Source organism: Sebastes umbrosus, chromosome 12 (assembly GCF_015220745.1).
Source record: "Sebastes umbrosus isolate fSebUmb1 chromosome 12, fSebUmb1.pri, whole genome shotgun sequence".
Taxonomy (NCBI): Eukaryota; Metazoa; Chordata; class Actinopteri; order Perciformes; family Sebastidae; genus Sebastes; species Sebastes umbrosus.
Window position 1 is genome coordinate 23,257,656 of NC_051280.1, and position 20,210 is coordinate 23,277,865.

At 38.6% G+C, this 20,210-nt stretch overlaps 2 protein-coding genes across 3 annotated transcripts; both read right to left on the minus strand.

Moving 5' to 3' along the window:
- Positions 1 to 1,193: 1,193 nt before the first annotated feature.
- On the minus strand, positions 1,194 to 12,393 carry LOC119497965 (sodium- and chloride-dependent GABA transporter 2-like). 2 transcript variants are annotated; one of them, XM_037786421.1, is made up of 15 exons: positions 12,255 to 12,393; positions 8,125 to 8,332; positions 7,835 to 7,969; positions 7,593 to 7,733; positions 5,807 to 5,891; positions 5,573 to 5,705; positions 5,288 to 5,422; positions 4,543 to 4,646; positions 4,341 to 4,465; positions 4,098 to 4,210; positions 2,848 to 2,985; positions 2,535 to 2,637; positions 2,232 to 2,332; positions 1,923 to 2,093; positions 1,194 to 1,824 (listed from the first exon to the last, which is right to left on the minus strand). In XM_037786421.1, exons 2-15 carry the CDS (start codon positions 8,312 to 8,314, stop codon positions 1,705 to 1,707), a joined length of 1,794 nt encoding a protein of 597 aa, XP_037642349.1. In that variant the 5' UTR covers positions 8,315 to 8,332; positions 12,255 to 12,393; the 3' UTR covers positions 1,194 to 1,704. The 2 variants fall into 2 exon arrangements, with proteins under 2 accessions (XP_037642349.1, XP_037642350.1); XM_037786422.1 differs by lacking the exon at positions 5,807 to 5,891 and having other exon boundaries at positions 5,573 to 5,751.
- Positions 12,394 to 15,692: 3,299 nt separating this feature from the next.
- LOC119497977 (sodium- and chloride-dependent GABA transporter 3-like) lies at positions 15,693 to 19,370 on the minus strand. The gene is made up of 7 exons (XM_037786448.1): positions 19,240 to 19,370; positions 18,047 to 18,150; positions 17,828 to 17,952; positions 17,477 to 17,589; positions 16,629 to 16,766; positions 16,138 to 16,240; positions 15,693 to 15,797 (listed from the first exon to the last, which is right to left on the minus strand). The coding sequence occupies exons 1-6, from the start codon at positions 19,339 to 19,341 to the stop codon at positions 16,208 to 16,210; spliced, it is 615 nt and encodes a 204-aa protein (XP_037642376.1). The 5' UTR covers positions 19,342 to 19,370; the 3' UTR covers positions 15,693 to 15,797; positions 16,138 to 16,207.
- Between the last annotated feature and the right edge of the window lie 840 nt (positions 19,371 to 20,210).

Consider the following 20,210-nt stretch of genomic DNA (forward strand, 5'->3'; position numbering starts at 1 on the left):
TTGGTAGATATTGGTATTATAGGTGCTCAGTGATATTTGAAATATGACATTAAAGTCAACTAACAGATAAAGAAAAGTTTTTTTAGAAAAAAGGAAATTTACTGTGGGGGCACAGAAACCTTAAGATAAAAGTAAATTCTTTTCGACTTTTTTTAGTGCCTAAATGAGAAATCCACATTTTATATTAATGATGCATTTTACAGAACTATACTGTAAATGTTCATGTTTTTCCCCATCATGATGAATAATTACTTATTATTATTATTATTATTAATTAATAATAATAATAATAATAATAATAATAATAACAATAACATAATTCTTCTTATTATTATTATTATGTTATTATTATCATAGCGATATTGTTATTGTTATATTATTATTATTATTATTATTATTATTATTATTATTGCATTAAAGAATATATTGATCAATGCCAGATGTTGGCCAGATGCAGTTGATGCAGATATTTGAGCTGTACATGGCAACACTGGCTGAATCTCCTGGGAACTGTTAATGATGCATGCTGTGGTTCTTCTGCAAAGCACTAGATGTTTGTTGTTTTTTCTTTTTCTAAAGACTGCTCCTTTTGTCCCTTTGTGAATACATAGCGCCAATAGTCTATTAATATCTGGATGTAGAGGTGATGTGTATTACTTGGTGTGCGTCTCTCCGTGTTTGCTACAGGTGAATGTTCATAAAGTAGATCCTTTGAGAAGAGTTCAATGAAATGAAAAGCAAAGTGAGATGTGGCAGGGCTTTTGGTATTTTTCAGTAGGCAGTATGTACACACTGATATGCTGTGCATCTTTCCACTGTTTGAAGTAACATGACCTTGGTTTTAACCCTCATTTTTAAAATATCTTTGCATGTGCCAGAAAAAGTCAGACAATGAATTAACCCATCAACATGTCTGGTTAACATGCACGTTCAATCAAAAATCAACCCATTGGTAAACCCACTAAACTAGAGATCTGTGATGTTAATGTACATAATGAGTCTCCTCACAACTACTGACTGGACGGAACAGTTGCCTTTGGTGATCTAATAGCTAACATATATCCCCCTCTGCTGGACACATCTGAGAACTGAGCCAAGCTCAGTTTAGGCTGCAGATGATTCTCTCAAATCAGCTATTGATAATGTCAATACATTGTCACTTATGTCCTTTTTAAACACCTCTTATCTGCAGTTAAAACAGTTTATTTTTCACCCACAGTGAACATGAAGTTAATATCTTACTTTAATTACAGGATTTATTCATTTATATGCTAAAGGTGAAATAAAACACAAAGATTTCTATGCAGAGCCTCTCATTCAGGCATTCATATATACATACACACTGCAAATACATACATACATTTGACCCCATAATGTCAAATAAACTACTGCAATATTCAATTAAATTGTTAGATATGTTTTAAAAACAAGGGCGGCACAGTGGTGCAGTGGTTAGCGCTGCCGCCTCAGGTTCAAACCCAGCTTGGGTTCCTTCTGTGTGTAGTTTGCATGTTCTTCCCGTGTTAGCGTGGGTTTTCTCCGGGTTCTCCGACTTCCTCCCACAGTCCAAAGACGTGCAGGTTAATTGTTGACTCTAAATTGCCCGTAGGTGTGAATGTGAGTGTGAATGGTTGTCTGTCTCTATGTGTCAGCCCTGTGATAGTCTGGTGACCTGTCCAGGGTGTACCTCGCCTTCACCCAATGTCAGTTGGGATCGACTCCATCCCCCCCTCCACCCTGAAGAGGATAAGCGGTTGGAGATAATGGATGGATGGATGGTACTCTGAACAGGTCATCTGCTGGCTTGGTCACCATTTCTAGTCTCTGCGAGGAGATGAGAGCCACCATTAATCCACAATAACAAGAACACCAACAAAAGTAAAATACCCTAACATGTGTAGGATGTGTAATAATCAAAGTACTTGTCTCAGTGTTCCTGGAGTAACAGCCAGACTGTAGAGAAACCACAGTGGTACCATGACAATTGAAGAGAAAGCAAGAAGTTGCCCGATGGCATGGCCCCACCAGGGGTACTGGTAGGTGTTGTTGTACGTCAGAGGGATGTATTTGGCCACAGAGAAGAGCAATAAGCCCTGTGAAAACAGATACTGTTAAATAAAACTGAAGACATGGCTACATACTGTACCGTAAAGTCCTATTTTTACATTGTAATTCACACCATTGTCACTTTGTCAGGCTCAGAGGAACAATAATTCACTATATTTACTTACTGTAAATAGAGATGGAGTGATGTATTTCCAACAATATTTCATATAGGGCATCGGGCGGTAGCCAATCATGTCCGTAATATTATTGTAGTAGCGGTCAGCACCTTGGAGACAGACATTCATGTTATTATCAGGTCATTTATATTAAAGTGTAAGCATGCTGAAATGCAAATGGGAATTAAATCAACAGGCTCATGTGATACTGATGTGGAACTGGACATACTGTAGGTGCATAAATCACTGGTTGGTGAAATGCTTATTTAGTGCTGATTGACAGGGTTTGATAGTACAGTAAATGTAGCTCACCATATACCCATCCTATACAAATGGACTCCAAAATTGCAAAAATGACCAATGGGGTTCCACTGCAGGCGTAGTAGTCAAAAATCTGAAACAAATAAATTCCTCCCTGCAGTCCGTGGGGAGAGACGGAGAAAGGAGGTTACAAATAGAGAGCGAGGACATCCTTTTTTAAATTGCAAATGTTGAATTGTATCTACAGCAAGAAACAATATTTTGCATGCATTTCTAACTGGTGCCACAAACATGCATAGCAGTGAGACACACAGACACAGGCAGAGGTTACATTTTGAATTCACAGAGAAACAAAGACACCCACTTCAGTTACGAAACAGAGACCAATGATAAAGGATACACCACAGATGACCAGCAGAAGTAGTTTACGTCGATGACCGGTTAAAAAGAAGGATGGATACATGTCTGATATCGATGTAACCAAGCCTTCCAGATACACAAACTGTGGGTAAAAAAAAAAATATGATTGACACTGAACACTGAATCAAATAAGTCCTTGCAATGTCAACGGTACTGTGTTAATCCATTTCAGCAGTTCTACACAGCATTTAGGACAATTGTTTTGTTTTTCTTTGTTCAGCACTGACTTTATGTGTCAGTGGTTTAGTCTCATGGCTCTCACTAATCTTCATGATGACTAATCAGATGGCTCCAACCCGCTGTGGATGTTATCAGCAGATTGAATGGGCTGATCTCTAGTGGCCGTAGTAATTATGACGGGAGCAAAGGAGGAAGTCAGGTGACGTTGTATAAAGGGCCAGAAAATCTGCATGGGGTGGCGGATGGGTCTAACAAACACAGTACTTTCACCACCCATATAACCAATTTTCATTCACATATGTTGAGGTCAGAGGTCAAGGGACCCCTTTGAAAATGGCCATGCCAGTTTTTCCCCGCCAAACTTTTGCGTAAGTTTGGAGCGTTATTTAGCCTCCTTTGCGACAAGCTAGTAGGACATGGTTAGTACCAATGGAATCCTTAAGTTTTCTAGTTTCCTATGATGCCAGTATGTAGCTTTAAAATTGAACCCGCTACAATCTAAAATAACAAGTCGCGTAAATGCGTTAAAGAAATTAGTGGCATTAAAGCAAGTTTGCGTTAACGCGTTATTATCGCGTTGACTTTGAAAGCCCCATTGGAAATAAAACCTTTTTGGCTTCATGCGCCCCTGAGCAACTTTCACAGGAATGAACGGGTCCCCGTCTCCAAGGTTGTATCCATTTCTCAGTATCCATGACACCTGGAAGACCAAGGTTTTGTTGCGTCAACCTAAAATTTCACTTTCGCTTTCACATCATGGTAGGTGAAGTTTGGCCCATCTGAAGCATTAGAATGGAAGTGATAACCACTGATAACACCCATTCAGTCAGCTGATAACATCCACCAACAGGGTGCCCATGTCTCATGTCTCTTTTGTGCATCAATAGAATTTGTTCCAGCAGTGTTTTGTCTACTTAAAAAAAAAAAATGAAACAGACTGGTTTCAAGGGTAATGTTTTCTAAGTTCATAGCCTATCTACAATAATTTATAACAGTTTGATAGTGACACCTTACCTCACTGTCCAGTCCAAGTAAGATTATCATAATGAAGAAGAAGGCAGCCCAGAGGTGGGGTAAAGGCATCATGGCTATGGCTCGAGGGTAGGCAATAAAAGCCAGGCCGGGACCTGCAAGGGGTACAAAACAGATGCCAAAATACGTTAGGTATAATGTAATGATTAATACAGCACCGTACATCTTAGGCTGATGACAGACAAAGTAATACTGTTTACAGAGTAATACAATGCAGTGTCATACCTGATTCAGCCACCGTTGCGATGTCGACACCCAACTCATAAGACATAAAGCCGAGTACAGAGAATATTGCAAAGCCAGCAATAAGGCTGGTTGTACTGTTCAACAGGCACAGGGCGAATGCATCTCTGTAATTGAAAAAGATTCATATGTATATAAAAAGCAGACATAGTGTAATGGAGGGGACAAATATTTATTTCCTTACTTGTAGCAGTTGTTGTTGTATTTGTTGTAGCTTCCCAAAGATACCAAACAGCCTGTGCAGACAGCATAGGAGAATAATATCTGGCTCCCAGCATCCATCCACACCTTTTAAACAATGAAATTATATTCAGTATGTTTTTATTTGTATTGGTTAGTTATGTATCCCTTTTATTTTGTCATGTTTTATCAAAAACTTTTAAAGAAATTGCTTATTCACCATGTTGATTTAAAAAAAAAAAAATCTGAGCTCAGCATTAGTTATTACTGTAGTTAAACTCACTTTATGCTTAAATCAATTTGTTTGTGTTAGCCTTAAGTCTCACTGAGCCAAACTTACCTGGCACAGAGACTAAAGGCTAACACAAACATGGTATTGTGTTAGCCTTAAGTCTCACTGAGCCAAATCCACACATGACTCGTGGCTGTAGGAACACCTCTGTTATGAAAGTTGTTTTAGCATATTCTACCATTTCTTTGCCCCTCTGCTGTTAAGGGGTAGAGTGTCTGCTCCCAAAAGAGCTCGCTTTGGGCTTCCAAGTCTAGATGACCAAGGACGATAAGTGAGAGGTTTCAGCCCCAGAGGATTTGGAGCAGTGGCCAGAAGTTTAGAAATGGCTTATCATGTAGCCTAATGTCCTACCCCAGTAACAAACATTGTGACTTGTATGAAGAACCAGTAATGATGTAGAAACCATAAGGTATATGTTACAGTTACTTTCCACTCATCACCCATATTTGTGCCTCACCCTAGGATCAGTCAGTCGCGTTGGATCGGGAGAGAGGTAAAATCGAATACCATCTATAGCTCCTGGCAATGTCACACCACGAACCAGCAAAGCAAGCATCATCAGATAAGGAAATGTGGCTGTGAAGTAGACGACCTGAAAGAGGAGCAAAGATAGACATACCAGGGTGGATGAAATAAAAATGTCGTAAAAACAACCTGTTAAGCTAATACAGCTATTGTTGAGGATGTCAAACAGGATTTGATTCAGTCCCTCAGTATTGTCAGACATTGTTTGGTAGCTCACCTTTCCCGAGGACTTGACTCCCCTCCAGATACAGAAGTAACAAATAGTCCAGCTAAGCAGAAGGCATCCAGCCAGGTCCCAACGGATATTTCCCATGTCTTCAATGCCTGCAGACAATCCCAGGACTCTCCTCCTGAACACGACATACTGTATGTTTAGGAACATTTTCCTCTTTAAGTCTGTAAAAATAATTACTTCAATTTCAGTATCAAGTGGAGTATTGTGAACACCTACTGCCAGAATTCTTCAACTGAAGAAGTTGCATTCTGAGAAATGTGACCATATGATGACGTATTCATTCGATAGTCGACACAGTCCACTGGTAGTGGAAAAGTAAGAACAACAGGTTAGAATGGAAGAGTTATACAGGAAATTCAAAATCTTGAAACTTTATATGTATTGGTCGCTTTGCCATCAGCTCCCACCGTATAAATGCTATAAACAACTTTTCCTTGCATCCATACTTTTCTCTTACTTTGATTTCTTTTCCCTTTTATTCAAATTGTTCCTGCATGGAGGAGGAGTTGCCAACAAATAAAACCTCATTCATGAAGCCGTCGTAGTCAACACAACCTCACCAACATAAGTAGCTCACAAATACAAAGCAGATATTTTTGTTATGCTTAATAAATCCCATGAAATACCAAAAATTAACAAAGCATTAGTCCATCTCCTTATAGTTTCCAATATCCCTAGCCCGATCTGCTGCTCAGCCTCAAGACCATTTGTTCCTACTGAAGATGTAAATCTTTTAAAATGGGACACAAAAGTGTATTTTCATTTGTAAGAAAGAGTAAGTAATTTCCTTAAACTGTTGGGCATTGTAGTTTTTTAGCAAATGTCACTCAAGCACAAGTAAATAAAACATTTACTACACACAATTTGGGGACTATTTTTGGCTGCGGAATAATACAAAATTATACAAAAAAATTGCGGCAGCAAGACGGTGTTTGTGGGATTGAGTCAAAAATAAAACTACAGCGCCCATGTTCATTGAAATTAAGGAACATGTCACCTAGTGCAACACTCATTAATGTGTTTTTAATAGTTTTTGGACAATAATGGAGCTTTCTACTGTACAACATAGGCTATATCAGACTTTGGCTACACAGACAATACTAACAACTGTTGTGGGATTAAAGGTATAATATGCAAGAATTAACAGGATAACTATGTATTGGCTGAAAATAATCCCTCTCAATCACCATTTATGACCCACTCGAAGTGTGTGGTGGTGTCTGTTTCTGCAGAGACCCTGCCCTCTGGCTGTTTTTTTTCTTTTCTTCTTATATAGATTTTCTCGGGACGCTTCTGGGCCCCACGTGCGTGGGGGTGTAACCCCCAGCCAATAACAGTGCACAGGGTGTGCAGCCCGTTCAGATGGTCAAATGTGTCACGCCCCTTGGCTTCTGATACCGAGGCACAAGTCCCCATATACAAAGTGGCCGTATTTCATGGATGAGAATTGGGTTGTGTTATGTGCATGTGTTCCAGTGATCCCCCTGCTCCTCTCTGTGCTGTGAGTGCAACTATGGTCAGTGTGTCAGACAGGAAGCCTGCATTCATTAAAAAAACGTCAACTTCCTGCAGGATTATGCAGAGTTGTGCGGAGTTAGTTGTGAGTTTATTTGGGCTTTAGAACGTAACCGCCATGAAACAATTAGGAAATAACATTTTATTTCTCTGATTCGCTGCTTTGTTCTCACTAACGCCGCTCTCTCTCTTCAGTCACTCTATAGCTCGCTCGACTGTCGCTGCTCTCTCTCTCTCTCTCTCTCTCTCTCTCTCTCTCTCTCTCTCCTCTCTCTCTCTCTCTCGGCTCGTTGAGCTGTGGAGTAGTGGTCATCTTTGAATGCGGTGTGATTACAAACAGCAACGGTTACATATTATACCTTTTAAGTCATTTTTTTGGGTAAGTTCATGGGATATGTTGACAATTAAAAAATCAATCTATTATCCTTTAATTCTAAAAATTTAAGCATGTAACAAACTATCGCCATAGAATATACTGCATATGTACCTGTGTTCCAGGTGTTGTTGCAGCTGGCCCAGGGGAGTACAGTGTTGAAGGTGGAGAAGAGGTAGAGGAAGGCCCAAGCCAGGATGACGATATAATACAAATCGGTGTATAGCATTATCACTATACTGCCATAGCCTAAACCTGAGGAAAAACATGTTATCTTCAAAACAATTGATCAGCATGCACATTTTATATTTTATCTATTACATCCCATTATGTTAAATTACTTGAGCTAGCAGTACCTTCAAATACAGGGCATATTTTCCTCCAACATGTGATTCCACCCTGACCAGTTAACTGTCCCAGAGATACCTCCAGAAAGAAGATGGGGATTCCACAGGTGAACAGGAACAAAACATAAGGAACCAAGAAAGCTCCTAAAGGGAAGAATTGTGTCAAAGCAACATAAACTGGAGCACTGAGTTTTATTGATGATTGCAACAGGCCAAGTTGTAATTCATTCACACTGTGTGTTCTTGTCTTGTTCTCTATTTATTTTTAGTGTAGGTGAGACTTTTATTTATGTTCTTACCTCCACCATTTTTGAAGCACAGATATGGAAATCTCCAAACGTTGCCCAGACCGATGATTTCTGCGATTACTGCCAAAATGAATTCCCTCTTGTTGTTCCAATGGCCTCTCTTAACACACTTCGATGAATGCTGCTTTGGACTGTCGTCATCGTTCATCAGACTCTTCTCTGGACTACTTGCTGGTTCCATCGGGACAGGTCAACTGAGCTGAAATGTTACATTAAAACAGTGATGGTGTGTGTTATATGCAGTGGTGGAAAGTAACTAAGTTAATGTGGAGGCAATTTCTGTAAAGAAGGACTCGAAAATCAAGAGAACGTCTTTTAAAGGTTTAATAAACACTTGCAAGTGGGCAAACAACCATCAACAAACAGACGTAGGCAAAGTTGTTGGTACCCTTCCGTTAAAGAGAGAAAAACCCACAATGGTCACTGAAATAACTTGAAACTGACAAAAGTAATAATAAATAAAAATTTACTGAAAATTAACTAATGAAAATCAGCTATTGTTTTTGAATTATGGTTCAGCAGAATCATTTTAAAAAACAAACTAATGAAACTGGCCAGGTGGCTTAGTGGCTAACACTGTGGCCTCACAGCAACAAGGTCAGGGACTCTTCTTGCTGTGTGGAGTTTCTCCCTGTGTCGGCATGGATTTATTCGGGGTGCTCTGGTTTTCTCCCACACTCCCAATAAAATTGCTGAATTGTATTTTTTTAGGTCTGAAGCACTTCTTCTTAGAGTTATAAAACAGATTAGCCAACAACAAAATGAGGACTGACTAGAATCTGCGGAGTGATCTCTTACATCAAAATCATTCTCTGATAAATGGTTTCTGTTTTGTATTAGCGGATTGCCTTTTACAACTATTTCATTCACGTTTCCACTTTATAATACCAAATATGTTTATTTACTACTACTACTTTATACTTTTTACTCCACCACATTTATTTGACGTGTTACTAGTGACTTTGGTGAACAAATACGTTCCATTGTATTATTATAGATTAAGCTACCAAGTGGTATATAAAATAATTAAAATTAGCCTCACCTTCACCAGCTGCATCATTAAAGTGAGACTTACACATAAATGCATCAATAATTACAATCAAATTATATGTTATTCTGAAACGGGTCAATTTGTATAATGAGTACTAATACATTTGTATTTCTACTCAATTAAAAAATTGGGTACTGCAGGACTTTTGCTTGTATCAGAGTTTCTACACTGTTGTATTGGTGTTTTTAATCACGTTAAAGGTCTGAGTACTTTTTCCACCACTGGTTACTAAATCACAAAAATCTTGGAGAGAAGTATAATTGAACTGATGGATGGTTTATACATTGACTATACAGAGCAGTGGCTTTGCAGTAATTGGCTTTATTATTATATCCCTTGTTGGTGAAACTCGTATTCGTGACCTTTTGTAAAACAGTCCACACAGGTCAAGTTACTGAACAGACTGTGTTCCATATAAAGATGACATTGCTAAAAGACACAAATTAACATTGATAACACTCAGCCACATTCGCCCTCCCCAGTTCCATTGCATTGACTTCACAACAAATGGTTGCCAGTTTGCTGCACAACCTGCATAGTTTATGGTCGGATGGAATGACTCAGACAGCCATGTCAAGTGATGAATCTTTCGTGGTAGAGTAAAAGTAATTTTCAACCACAGGTACTTTCCCCGTGCGCATTTGTTTTTCATTCAGAGAAAATTACTTTCCTTTTCCCGTCATATATCAATGTGCAGGCAGCACAGGTATCCAGCCGGAAAGCAGACAGTCCGCGAGGCAAAGTATCAAGACAGTAAAGTAAAAACAAAACAAAAATTCAACGTTAGTCTAACTTAGTTTTAAAATGTTTTTCCATATGTTGTCATTTATGAAAAGACCCAAAATGAACACTGTAAGCAGAATTCAGGGATTGAAGGTATAATTTTCTCATTTTGACACTCTAATTGGTGACAACACATACATTAAGGTTGTAAGGACTATGTATGTTGGTAGTTGTTGGTTTTGTTTAAAAATGCTGAACTGTTATTTTATGGGTTATTGTTGTTGTGGCGGCAATTTCTGTTTAATAAGGACTCAAAAACAAGAGAGTGTCTTTCTGAGTTTTATTACACACTTGCAAGTGGGCACACAACCATCAACATAAAATGTTCAAGGCTGAGAGCACTGAGTCTCTCTGTTTAGCGACATTTATACCTTTGCATGAATGCTCACAGTCGTATATATCTCACATTGTCTTCTCTTTCTGACACTTCTGTCCTTTTCAGGTAGCCTACCTGTCCTCAAATAGGCACTGCATGTTTGTTGACTAAGTATGCAACACAGAAACTGACTTCAAGGACGATGAGGGACGTCTGTCAGGACCTTAGGAATGTTCTGCATGTTTGTATTTTTCCAGCACAGGCAGCTAATATGTGCCAACATCAGTAGTAACTTGTAGCCACAGTAAATAATCACTTATTCTGCAGCCATTTATCAGTTTTTTCCACACTAACTGACAACTTAATCGCTGACGATCCCAGAGATAACACGTCATATAGGGATGCTAGTTTTTAAAAATGTTCTTAACCGATAACCGACCATCGTTAACCGATTATCAATCGTTAACCGACAAGATTTGTGCCTCGCATGCAGCGGTGCGCCAGCTGCAGTGTATGAGCACAACAGACAACGGAGTCCCAAATTCACCCGTCCAGGAGCGTTAACTTAGCAGGCAGCCACTAGCCCAGTAAAAGTCTCCACCACACATTTAGTTTAGTCTACGAAGCTACATCTCCTCTGTTCAAGCGAGCTATAGACGGGAGCCAACTACCTGTATCTGTAACGCTGGCTCAGACTCTCTTAAGGTGGGCTCTTAAAGTGTCAGTAGGCAGTATATATTTGTCATCATTGGGCAAAAATTCCATAATAACCTTTCAGCATATTGTAATTCAAGTGTTCTGAGAGATAACTAGACTTCTGCACCTCCTCATGGCTCTGTTTTCAGGCTTTAACATTTTTTAGCCCGTGACGGGAGTTTTTGACCAATCACAGGTCATTTCAGAGAGAGAGCGTTCCTATTGGCTGTGCTCCGGTAATGTGACCGGTACTTGGCGTTCCTTCAAGCCATCTCAACCTGATCTCAACAGGGCTGCTGGGTCACAAACTTTCTCATTTTACAGCTAAACCGTACACATGTACAAGATGATCCTGAAAACATTTGAGGTGAGAAATAGACATTAACGTAACATAATATTGATTCATATTTGATCATCGATGCCTAGTTTGACCGTTTGGTCGGAGTTTGAGAGTGATTGACAGCCGGCTCTCAAAGACAGCAGATGGATTAGATCTGACTGCTTGTTTTCCTCCGTCTGTGAAATCTTGTAGATGCCGTTAGGAGTACCGGAGAACACAGGGGCACATGATTTTTTTCAGGTTACCTGTTTCATGTACTACTGTCACGATATAACGACCGTTTTATAAAAATATTTTTTTTTAATCATATTTGCTCCAATCTCGCCTACTTCAGCTCAAAGGTGGACCAGCTTTTCTCCTTAAACTGATGAGTTTTTCTCAGCTTTTTAATGAATTATTCATATTTCTTTTAACCATTTTAACCGGTAGCGTCAATCGGTAAAAATGCTTAATGTCAGTTAACGGTTAATTATTAACATCCCTAACGTGATACCTACGTCATTATACTGTACTATTGACTCACAAGCCTTGTTAGAAGTGGGAACCACATGTTAGATATCTTCCACAGAGACAAACAAAACATTCATTTTGGACCCGTCAAATTATTTATTCACAGTCATAATATTTTTTTTGAGTAAAAGCCATACTTTTATTCGGCACCTTTCTTAAAGCTCTGTGGATGTATTATTTTTTTTAAATGATTTTTCTACATAAAAATGTTATCAGTAAAACCTTTAAATTCATTGTTGTTATGTATTCTTGACAATGCTTTTTTCTTATTACTATATGGTTTAATGGCATAATACAGTTAGTATACGGTAAATAAATATCATCATTAGTCTTAATGCAGAGTAGGTTAGCATAGATCGAAATTTCAACGCCAATTCACAAATGATGTGAAATCAGCAGCAAGGTACATAAGGGTCGGTCAGTACTTGCGTGTGCCTCTGGAGCTCTGTCGTGTTGTTTGGATGAAAGATCTGGTCGAGAATTGATGACTGAATCCAGGATTGGACTCTTGGGGTTTATAAAGTTCCTTACAGTCAAAGAAGATTTTCACTTATATCACATGACCTCAGGCGATAATCTTGGTTGACTCCTACAGAGAGCATTTGACCAATGGGAAAGGCCTTTGGTCACTCATCTGTAGCTCAATGAATTTAATCCACTGATCAGGAAGTTTTCAAATGAATATTTACACTACCACTTTTTAACTGGACCACAAAGTTATGGATGGGCATTATTTCAAGTTTTAGTGGAAAAAACTGGTTAGTCCGGATTTCTCCTCGGGATAATGTGTACAAAGTAGGTAATAATTACCATCAGCAGATGCTAAACTAGAGGACCTGCCCCAAGAATGACCAAAGTCTCAAATTGCAAATCCAATAAACAGACATTTTGCTCATGTTCACCGTAAAATCCCACACGTATGTCTCCTCCTCCCTGCATCAGTCACTCAGCAGAACAGCAAAAAATAATGATTTTTTTTAAACTGTTGCTCATATTCAATGCAACAGACATGGAAAAAATACTCTACCACCTTTGTGAAGCTGATAATGTTTAACTTTTGTGGAGACACTGTCTGATCATTGAGCATTTTTATACTATTTCTGTAATCCCAGAAATCAAACACAGCATACAGAGCACATATGTTCTGTTTGGCATTTGATCATGTTACCATTCATAATCAATTCACGGCAAGCTCATTTTATTCAACCACAAAGTAACATAAGTCCATGTCAACAATTTCTTCAATACAAATGGATTTGAATGAACAATTAAAGCTGTACTCAAATGAATTTTTCACATGTGGCCCTAATCCTCTTCCATACCTTTCTCATAAAACATTTTTTAAGTTTGAAACTTGCGTTGTTTACATTCATGTTTACTAGCAAACAGTTTTTTTCTTCTTTGTCAGTGCATTGCTGCATTGTGACAGGTTCTCAGACGCTGTGTTCCCTCCTGGAAAGTAAAACATCCAAATTACCTCCTCAATCCAAATATTATGTTAGAGAGGAAATAGGATGATTAAATTCAACAAAAATGTGCTGCTCAAAGTATAATGTATAAACTTGTCACTTAGATAAATCACAGTTTACAATCATTTTGAGTAACACGGTGAAAGAAAGGAACAGCAGGGGAGTGCTGAGGTAGTCGATGGCAAAGTTACCAAACAGCTTCATTCAACAGCATTTATGCAATTACATATTCAAGACTCCTTTAGTTTTAAAGATACAATCTGTATTATAACACCCACCACCAAAGTCTAAAACAAATTATTTAACTACTATCACTCAACTAAATCTAAGTTATTATTGTTATTCGATGCTGATAAAGGTCTGTTTACATCTGCAATGTGTTTTTTTTAACACAGCTGTTGAACAAGCCTATATTTTCATTTAAAGCCAGTGAAAGAAAAAAACAATAATATTTTCCTCCTGCAGTAAAATTCAATTTTGCATGTGAATTAACCTAAAATTTATAGTTTAAAAATTGGGAAAAATAAGAACATTGGACCTTTAATCAACTCTTCTTATTATTTTTCTCTGTACCTATAATACATTACTGTATATACACAATACAGAAGACATGGATTACATTCACAAGCCCAAACTGTAGTTCAGGCCGTAGACTCTCCTTTGATGACGCACTCATCAGGTCTTCAGGGATGCAAAACACAATCAGTTTCTGTGAGGATGGAGAAAAACAGCAATTAATATTCTACTAGACTATTCATTATAAATTTACTGTAATGGCCTTTTCAGTTTCAGTGGGAAAAATAATTAGAAATTAAAGCTGCAAGCAACAATGAACAGGCTTTTTCTTTTTGTTATTATGGAGTGGGATCAGTGATTTAAATCTATAGCAATGTAATTGTTACGTCTCATATGTTGGAAAATGTGCACCTACTGTAATCTGTGTCTGTGAGAGCAACGGTTAGCTGAGTCCAATCTGGAACTCTGGCTGCTGTCCGTGGTGCTGATCTAAGGCCGGTTTGCTTGATGGGAGATGCATGGTGAGCCTCTCCGTGGTGGCATAGCAATTGTTTGAAGTGGTTGTATGTGTACGTGTGTGTGTGTGTATGCACGAGCGTGCGCTTGTGTTTGGGGCGAGGACCCAATAAAAAAAATTTGTTCCGGGGTCAGTCATAATTATGTTACGATGCTGCCAAGAAGTGAAAGTCAATTTGCATTGTAACATCAGTGCCGAGCAGCAAAGCTACACTTCGCCATTTTGTACTGAAAGCGACTACCGGATGCAAGTAAAAAGTCTGCCTAAAAAGTGCTGTCCAAAAGTAAAACAAAATTAATTAAATAATTAATAAATTATTCAAATATAAAATATATATATATTATAAATATAATAGCCGTTTACAGTCCAAAATGGTGGCTCTTGTAAAAAAAACACTGGAGTTTCGTCTCTTTGCTTCTATGCACTTTGTCTGTGTTGGCAGAAGTGATCCCCCTGTAACCCTGTTGCTTAGCAACCATGACAATACATGAGTCGAATATTTTTTTCTCAGACGCAGAGTGATACTGAAAGTGCAAAGGTTTTAGACGTCATAGCGGTGGTATGTGGGTATTATATCACTGCTATGGACCAATCATATTGCTTGATTTGACCTACTTTTTTATAATGTACATGGGCATGCATTATCGTATCTATACAGTTTGATCATCCTGTATGGATCACCTCAGATTGCAGGATGCTCGTTATGTTACTGTCACAGTGTTCAAATTGTCTTTATGAACATTATCACGCACAGAACTTTTGAGTGTACGGAAAAGACAATTAACTGAAACAGAAAAGCCAAATCATTCAGTCCCCACCACCAATCACCACATCACTATGGACCATTAAACTTAGAGCATCTAATCGCTGATGTCTCTGATTACAGGTGACTCACCTTCAGAACGTCCATCTTTTGGTTTTTCAGTTAAAGCACGAAGCTCTGTATCAGAACGAGCCGTTTCAGGGTAAAGAGTCTTCTTTGGTGAAGCGTTCCGCAGGTCAGCCGCTGGAGTGCATAATGTTTTCAGTCTCTGTGAAAAGATCAAAATGTGCCACTGGATTCAACTTCAGATCACTTGCACTGTAACAGACCTTTGATGTTGGTCAACGAGTGAATTGTTACATTGATTTAACTGAAATAACACAATGTTTTATTAACTTTTTCTTTGGCAGTAAATCTTTGTGATGACCGGAGAACGCTGTGATGTCAATAGAGACACTTACCTGTCTCACTGTTCCCGGGGTTACTGCATTTAGAGTAATATATATTTTTCTTATCTTATTTTTCAGCTGAATGTCAGTTTTGACTTTTTCTCCTGAGTTTTACGTCTTATAGACACAACAATACACCATAAATCTACTTACAATACAGACGGATGGTGTGAAGAACCTCCAACAATATTTCATATACGACGAGGGGTAGTAGCCGATCATTCCCTTTATTTTGTCGTAATAACGATCAGCACCTTGTAGACAGACAGACATTTTAGCTTTATCAACATTTAAAGATCAAACACCGGGCAGTCATCTGCATACAATTTGATATTATTAGTGCAGTACAGATGAGAAACATTTGCAAAGTGAGTCACATGAGCAAATATCAATTCAATGTCTTGTTCACATAAATTGTAATATTTTTAGAAAACAACACTGAGCAAAAAGTGGCACTGTTATTACTGCTACTTTGGGGGTATATATACAGTGTTACTGGTGGCTTATTTAATATACTGTACTATACTTTTAAATCCACATTATTGAAAGCATATGCGTTGATTGTCCTTGACCAAAATGATTTTTATTACTCACCAAATATCCATCCCACACAGATGGACTCCAAAATGGCAAAAAACATCATTGGTATTCCACTGCAAGCATATTAGTCAAACAGCAGAAATACATAAAGTCCTCCCTACAGCACATAAGAAAGAGAAGAAAGAAAAAAGAGATTTTGTTCAGAGTCAAAACATATTAGACACAGAGAAATAAAAAAAAAAACACACTTTTTAAGGATTAGGCCCAAAACCACTTAGTTAGGTTAGGTTTTTACAGTGGAAATGTGACTTGACGATATGAACACGGGACACGAATGATCAGCTGATTGCAAAGTGAAAATGAAAGTGGGACACAAACAGTGGTCTCCTGGATGAAAGCTCTGTGTTGTTGGACCCATCGCTCTTTAAACTACGTCACCCAAGCACTTTCCCTGTGCGTTTACTGTTGCCACGAACGCCGACAGCCGTGACAGAGCGTCGGTATTTCTTAACAGGTTTGATTTCAAAGGTTAAACAAGCTCTTACCTCGGTCACCATGAACAGGCCAATAACAAAGGATACACCACCGATGAACAGCAGAAGTAGTTTACGTCGATGACCAGTGAAAAAGAAGGACGGATACATGTCTGATATAGATGTCACCAAGCCTTCCAGATACACAAACTGTGGGTAAAAGATTATAGTTACATTTACATTTTCTACAGTGGTACTTACATTCAGTGAGCCACTACAAGGCCTTTAAATCTAATCAAATCAAATCAACTTTCATTGTCACACAGCACAGAGTGAAATTTAGTCTCTGCATTTTACTCATCGGAGCAGTGGGCAGCTACTACAACACCCAGGGAGCACTTTGAGGCCTTGCCCCAGGGCACCTTGGCAGTGCCCAGGAGGCAAACTAGCAGCTCTCCAGCTACCATCCACACTCTGTACTTGGTCCATGCAGGGACTTGAACCGGCAACCCTCCGGTTTCCAAGCCAAGTCTGCACGGACCCGTCTGACAGTGGGTTGGATGAATGTTTTTAGCTTTTTGTTAAATTGAGCGAACAAGGCAGCGTTCATTCTGTCTACTTACTGCAATGTAAACTGATTAACTATAATTGGCTTTTTTATCGTTGTTTATGCAATGGTAGATCACTAAATGGAACTGACAAATCAGAAGCATTGACAATATGTTATAGGTCATTTACAAGTGTTTTGTAGCAATAAAATCATTAAAAGTGAAAGGAAGTTGAGAAATAGATTGAAGTTGTCGTTTCATGTGGGCATTTGGTGATAATTAAGAGCACAAAAACAGAGATGCTTATGATCGAATGTTACAAAAGTCTGATGTATACAGTACTTTAGATACAACTGAATGGTAACACTTTACCTCACTGTCCAGTCCAAGGAAGATTATCATGATGAAGAAGAGGGCAGCCCATAGTTGTGGTAAAGGCATCATGGTTACTGCCCGAGGGTAAGCAATGAATGCCAGGCCAGGACCTGCAAGTGGTCCAAAGTACATGGCAAAATAGGTTTATTTTGATGTAAGCATTAGACCAAAACCTGCTTTAGAGGAGGGTGCTGCCACAAGACTTTACAAGGAAGTGAATGCACTTAACTTCTTTTATTTTCTTAATATGTACAAACAAAAACATGTTGGTTGATACTTATTATTTACTGTTTTTCATATGAGCACACAAATATACAACACAGTGTTTGCCTACAAACCATCCCATACCTGATTCAGCTACCATTGAGATGTCAACCCCCAACTCATACGACATGAAGCCGAGGACAGAGAAGACGGCAAAGCCAGCAACAAAGCTGGTTAAACTGTTTAGTGTGCACAAGGCAAAGGCGTCTCTGAAAATTAAAAAAAGATGATTAGGTATTGTATCCTACATCACATAAACAGTTAAAGACATAAAAATTATAGAATAATATTTATTTTCCTTACTTGTAGCAGTTGTTGTTGTATTTGTTGTAGCTTCCCAAAGATTGTAAACAGCCTGTGCAGACAGCATAGGAGAATAATATCTGGCTCCCAGCATCTATCCACACCTTAAAACAGTTAAATGAGCTTGTTATACCCTTAGATATTTATTCATTTGATGCTTATACTGTCACATTTCTGCCTCACTGTACCCCCCTTCAGCCACATTGCCGCTTCCCCAGGCCACCAAGTAAATTGTCTACTTACTTTTACTGTCCTTTAAGATAGTTTGCACAAACGACACCACACTGGTCACTAACCTTATAGCTGTCGCTTGTATAGTACCCTATATTTATATTTATAGACCGTCTTTTAATGCATCGGCTATGTGATGGGGAGTTGCAAACTAAATTTGTTTGTACCTGTACAATGACAATAAAGGAAATCTATAATCTAATCTAACCTACGGGCAATTTAGAGTCAACAATTAACTTAACCTGCATGTCTTTGGACTGTGGGAGGAAGCCGGAGAACCCAGAGAAAACCCACGCTAACACGGGGAGAGCATGCAAACTCCACACAGAAGGGCCCCAAGCCGTGTTTGAACCTACGACCCTCTCGCTGTGAGGCAAAATGCGGGGAAATGTATTACATATTGCGTTGAAGCTGTTCATTACAAAATGCAGCAGATTATTAAAAAAAGTGGGTGATATCACATAATCAGGTAAAAATTTATAAAATTGTGTCGAGTTATTACATAATGCTGTGTTATTTTGTTGTAACAACTTCCTATACAGACAACTGACTACAGTAGGTGTGTCTTCCATCTGCAGTCCTCAATCAAAGGATAAAGCTGGAGTTAATCTATATTTTTTTCTGTCTACAAATTCCATGAGTCAAAATCACCTACAATTCTTGTGTTAATCGTAATGAAGACACATGTCACCCAGTACGAAGATGTGGATGTTTTTTTTGCATTTTTTTTGGACAACAGTGGAGCTGTTCAACATCAACTTTTGGATACACAGGTAACATTTGTTAGTAGGATTAATTAATATTTGGTTTTGGTGTAGTATAAGAAAACGGTAGAATATTGCCAGCCTCATCCTAACTTCAAAGTCTGTCATCACTGTAAATATGCCAGTGTTAGCCAAGTAGTGTTCTGTGCAGTGAGTCACTTATCACTCATCCACTCATAACTCAAACAGGAACCTCACCTGAGGATCAGTCAGACGAGTCAGATCAGGAGAAAGGTAAAATCGAATTCCGTCGACAGCTCCTGGTAATGTCAGCCCACGGATCAGCAACACAATCAACATCACGTAGGGGAAAAGTGGCCGTGAAGTAGACGACCTGAGAGAGAAGCATCAATACATACTGCATTCAGTGGTGGTGAAAAAATTAGCCCGTGACGGGAGACTTTGACCAATCACAGGCCATTTCATTGAGAGAGCGTTCCTATTGGCTGTTCTCCAGTCATGTGACCAGAACGTGGCGTTCCTTCACCAGATTTCACAATGGCGGCGGCGTCACAAACTTTCTCATTTTACAGCTAAACCGTGCACTACAAGATGATTCTGAAAACATTTGAGGCGAGAAATAGACATTAACATAACAGAATATTGATTCATATTTGATCATCTCTGCCTAGTTTGACTGTTTGATCGGAGTTTGCGAGTGATTGACAGCCGGCTCTCATAGATGGCAGATGGACAACAGACCTCAGATCAGCTCTTACTGCTTGTTTTCATCCGGTCTGTGAAATCTTGTAGATGCCGTTAGGAGCACCGGAGGACACAGAGGCACATGATTTTTTTCATGTTACCTGTTTCATGTACTACTGTCACAATATAGCGACCGTTTTATAAAAATAACTTTTTTTAATCATATTTGCTCCAATCTCGCCTACTTCAGCTTTAATGTCTCCATTGGGTCGGTCATATTTTTATCTATTACTAAGGTGGAGGGGAAAAAGAGAACTGATCTTTTTAAAGTAAGGCAAGGCAGTTTTATTTGTATAGCACATTTCAGCAACAGAGCAATTCAAAGTGCTTTACATAAACATTCAAGAACATTGCGACAAAGTGCAAAAGAACATAATTAAAACAGTCATAAAAACATAAAAACGTTAGAAAGTAGAAAATAAAAACAAGCTAAAAATAAAAGTTAGGATAGAAGCTAAAATAGA

Bases quoted from the DNA above. Each gene is read 5' to 3' on its own strand.
- LOC119497977 (XM_037786448.1), bottom strand. From the start codon at position 19,341: ATGTTGATTGTGTTGCTGATCCGTGGGCTGACATTACCAGGAGCTGTC. The intron at 17,953-18,046 runs GTAAGGAAAATA...TTTAATTTTCAG, and splicing joins TACAACAACAACTGCTACAA to AGACGCCTTTGCCTTGTGCA. The intron at 16,241-16,628 runs GTAAGAGCTTGT...TATGTGCTGTAG, and splicing joins GCCTGTTCATGGTGACCGAG to GGAGGACTTTATGTATTTCT.
- LOC119497965 (XM_037786421.1), bottom strand. From the start codon at position 8,314: ATGGAACCAGCAAGTAGTCCAGAGAAGAGTCTGATGAACGATGACGAC. The intron at 5,423-5,572 runs GTGAGCTACCAA...CTCCTCTTTCAG, and splicing joins GAGTCAAGTCCTCGGGAAAG to GTCGTCTACTTCACAGCCAC. The intron at 2,094-2,231 runs GTAAGTAAATAT...CTGTTTTCACAG, and splicing joins TCACTCCATCTCTATTTACA to GGCTTATTGCTCTTCTCTGT.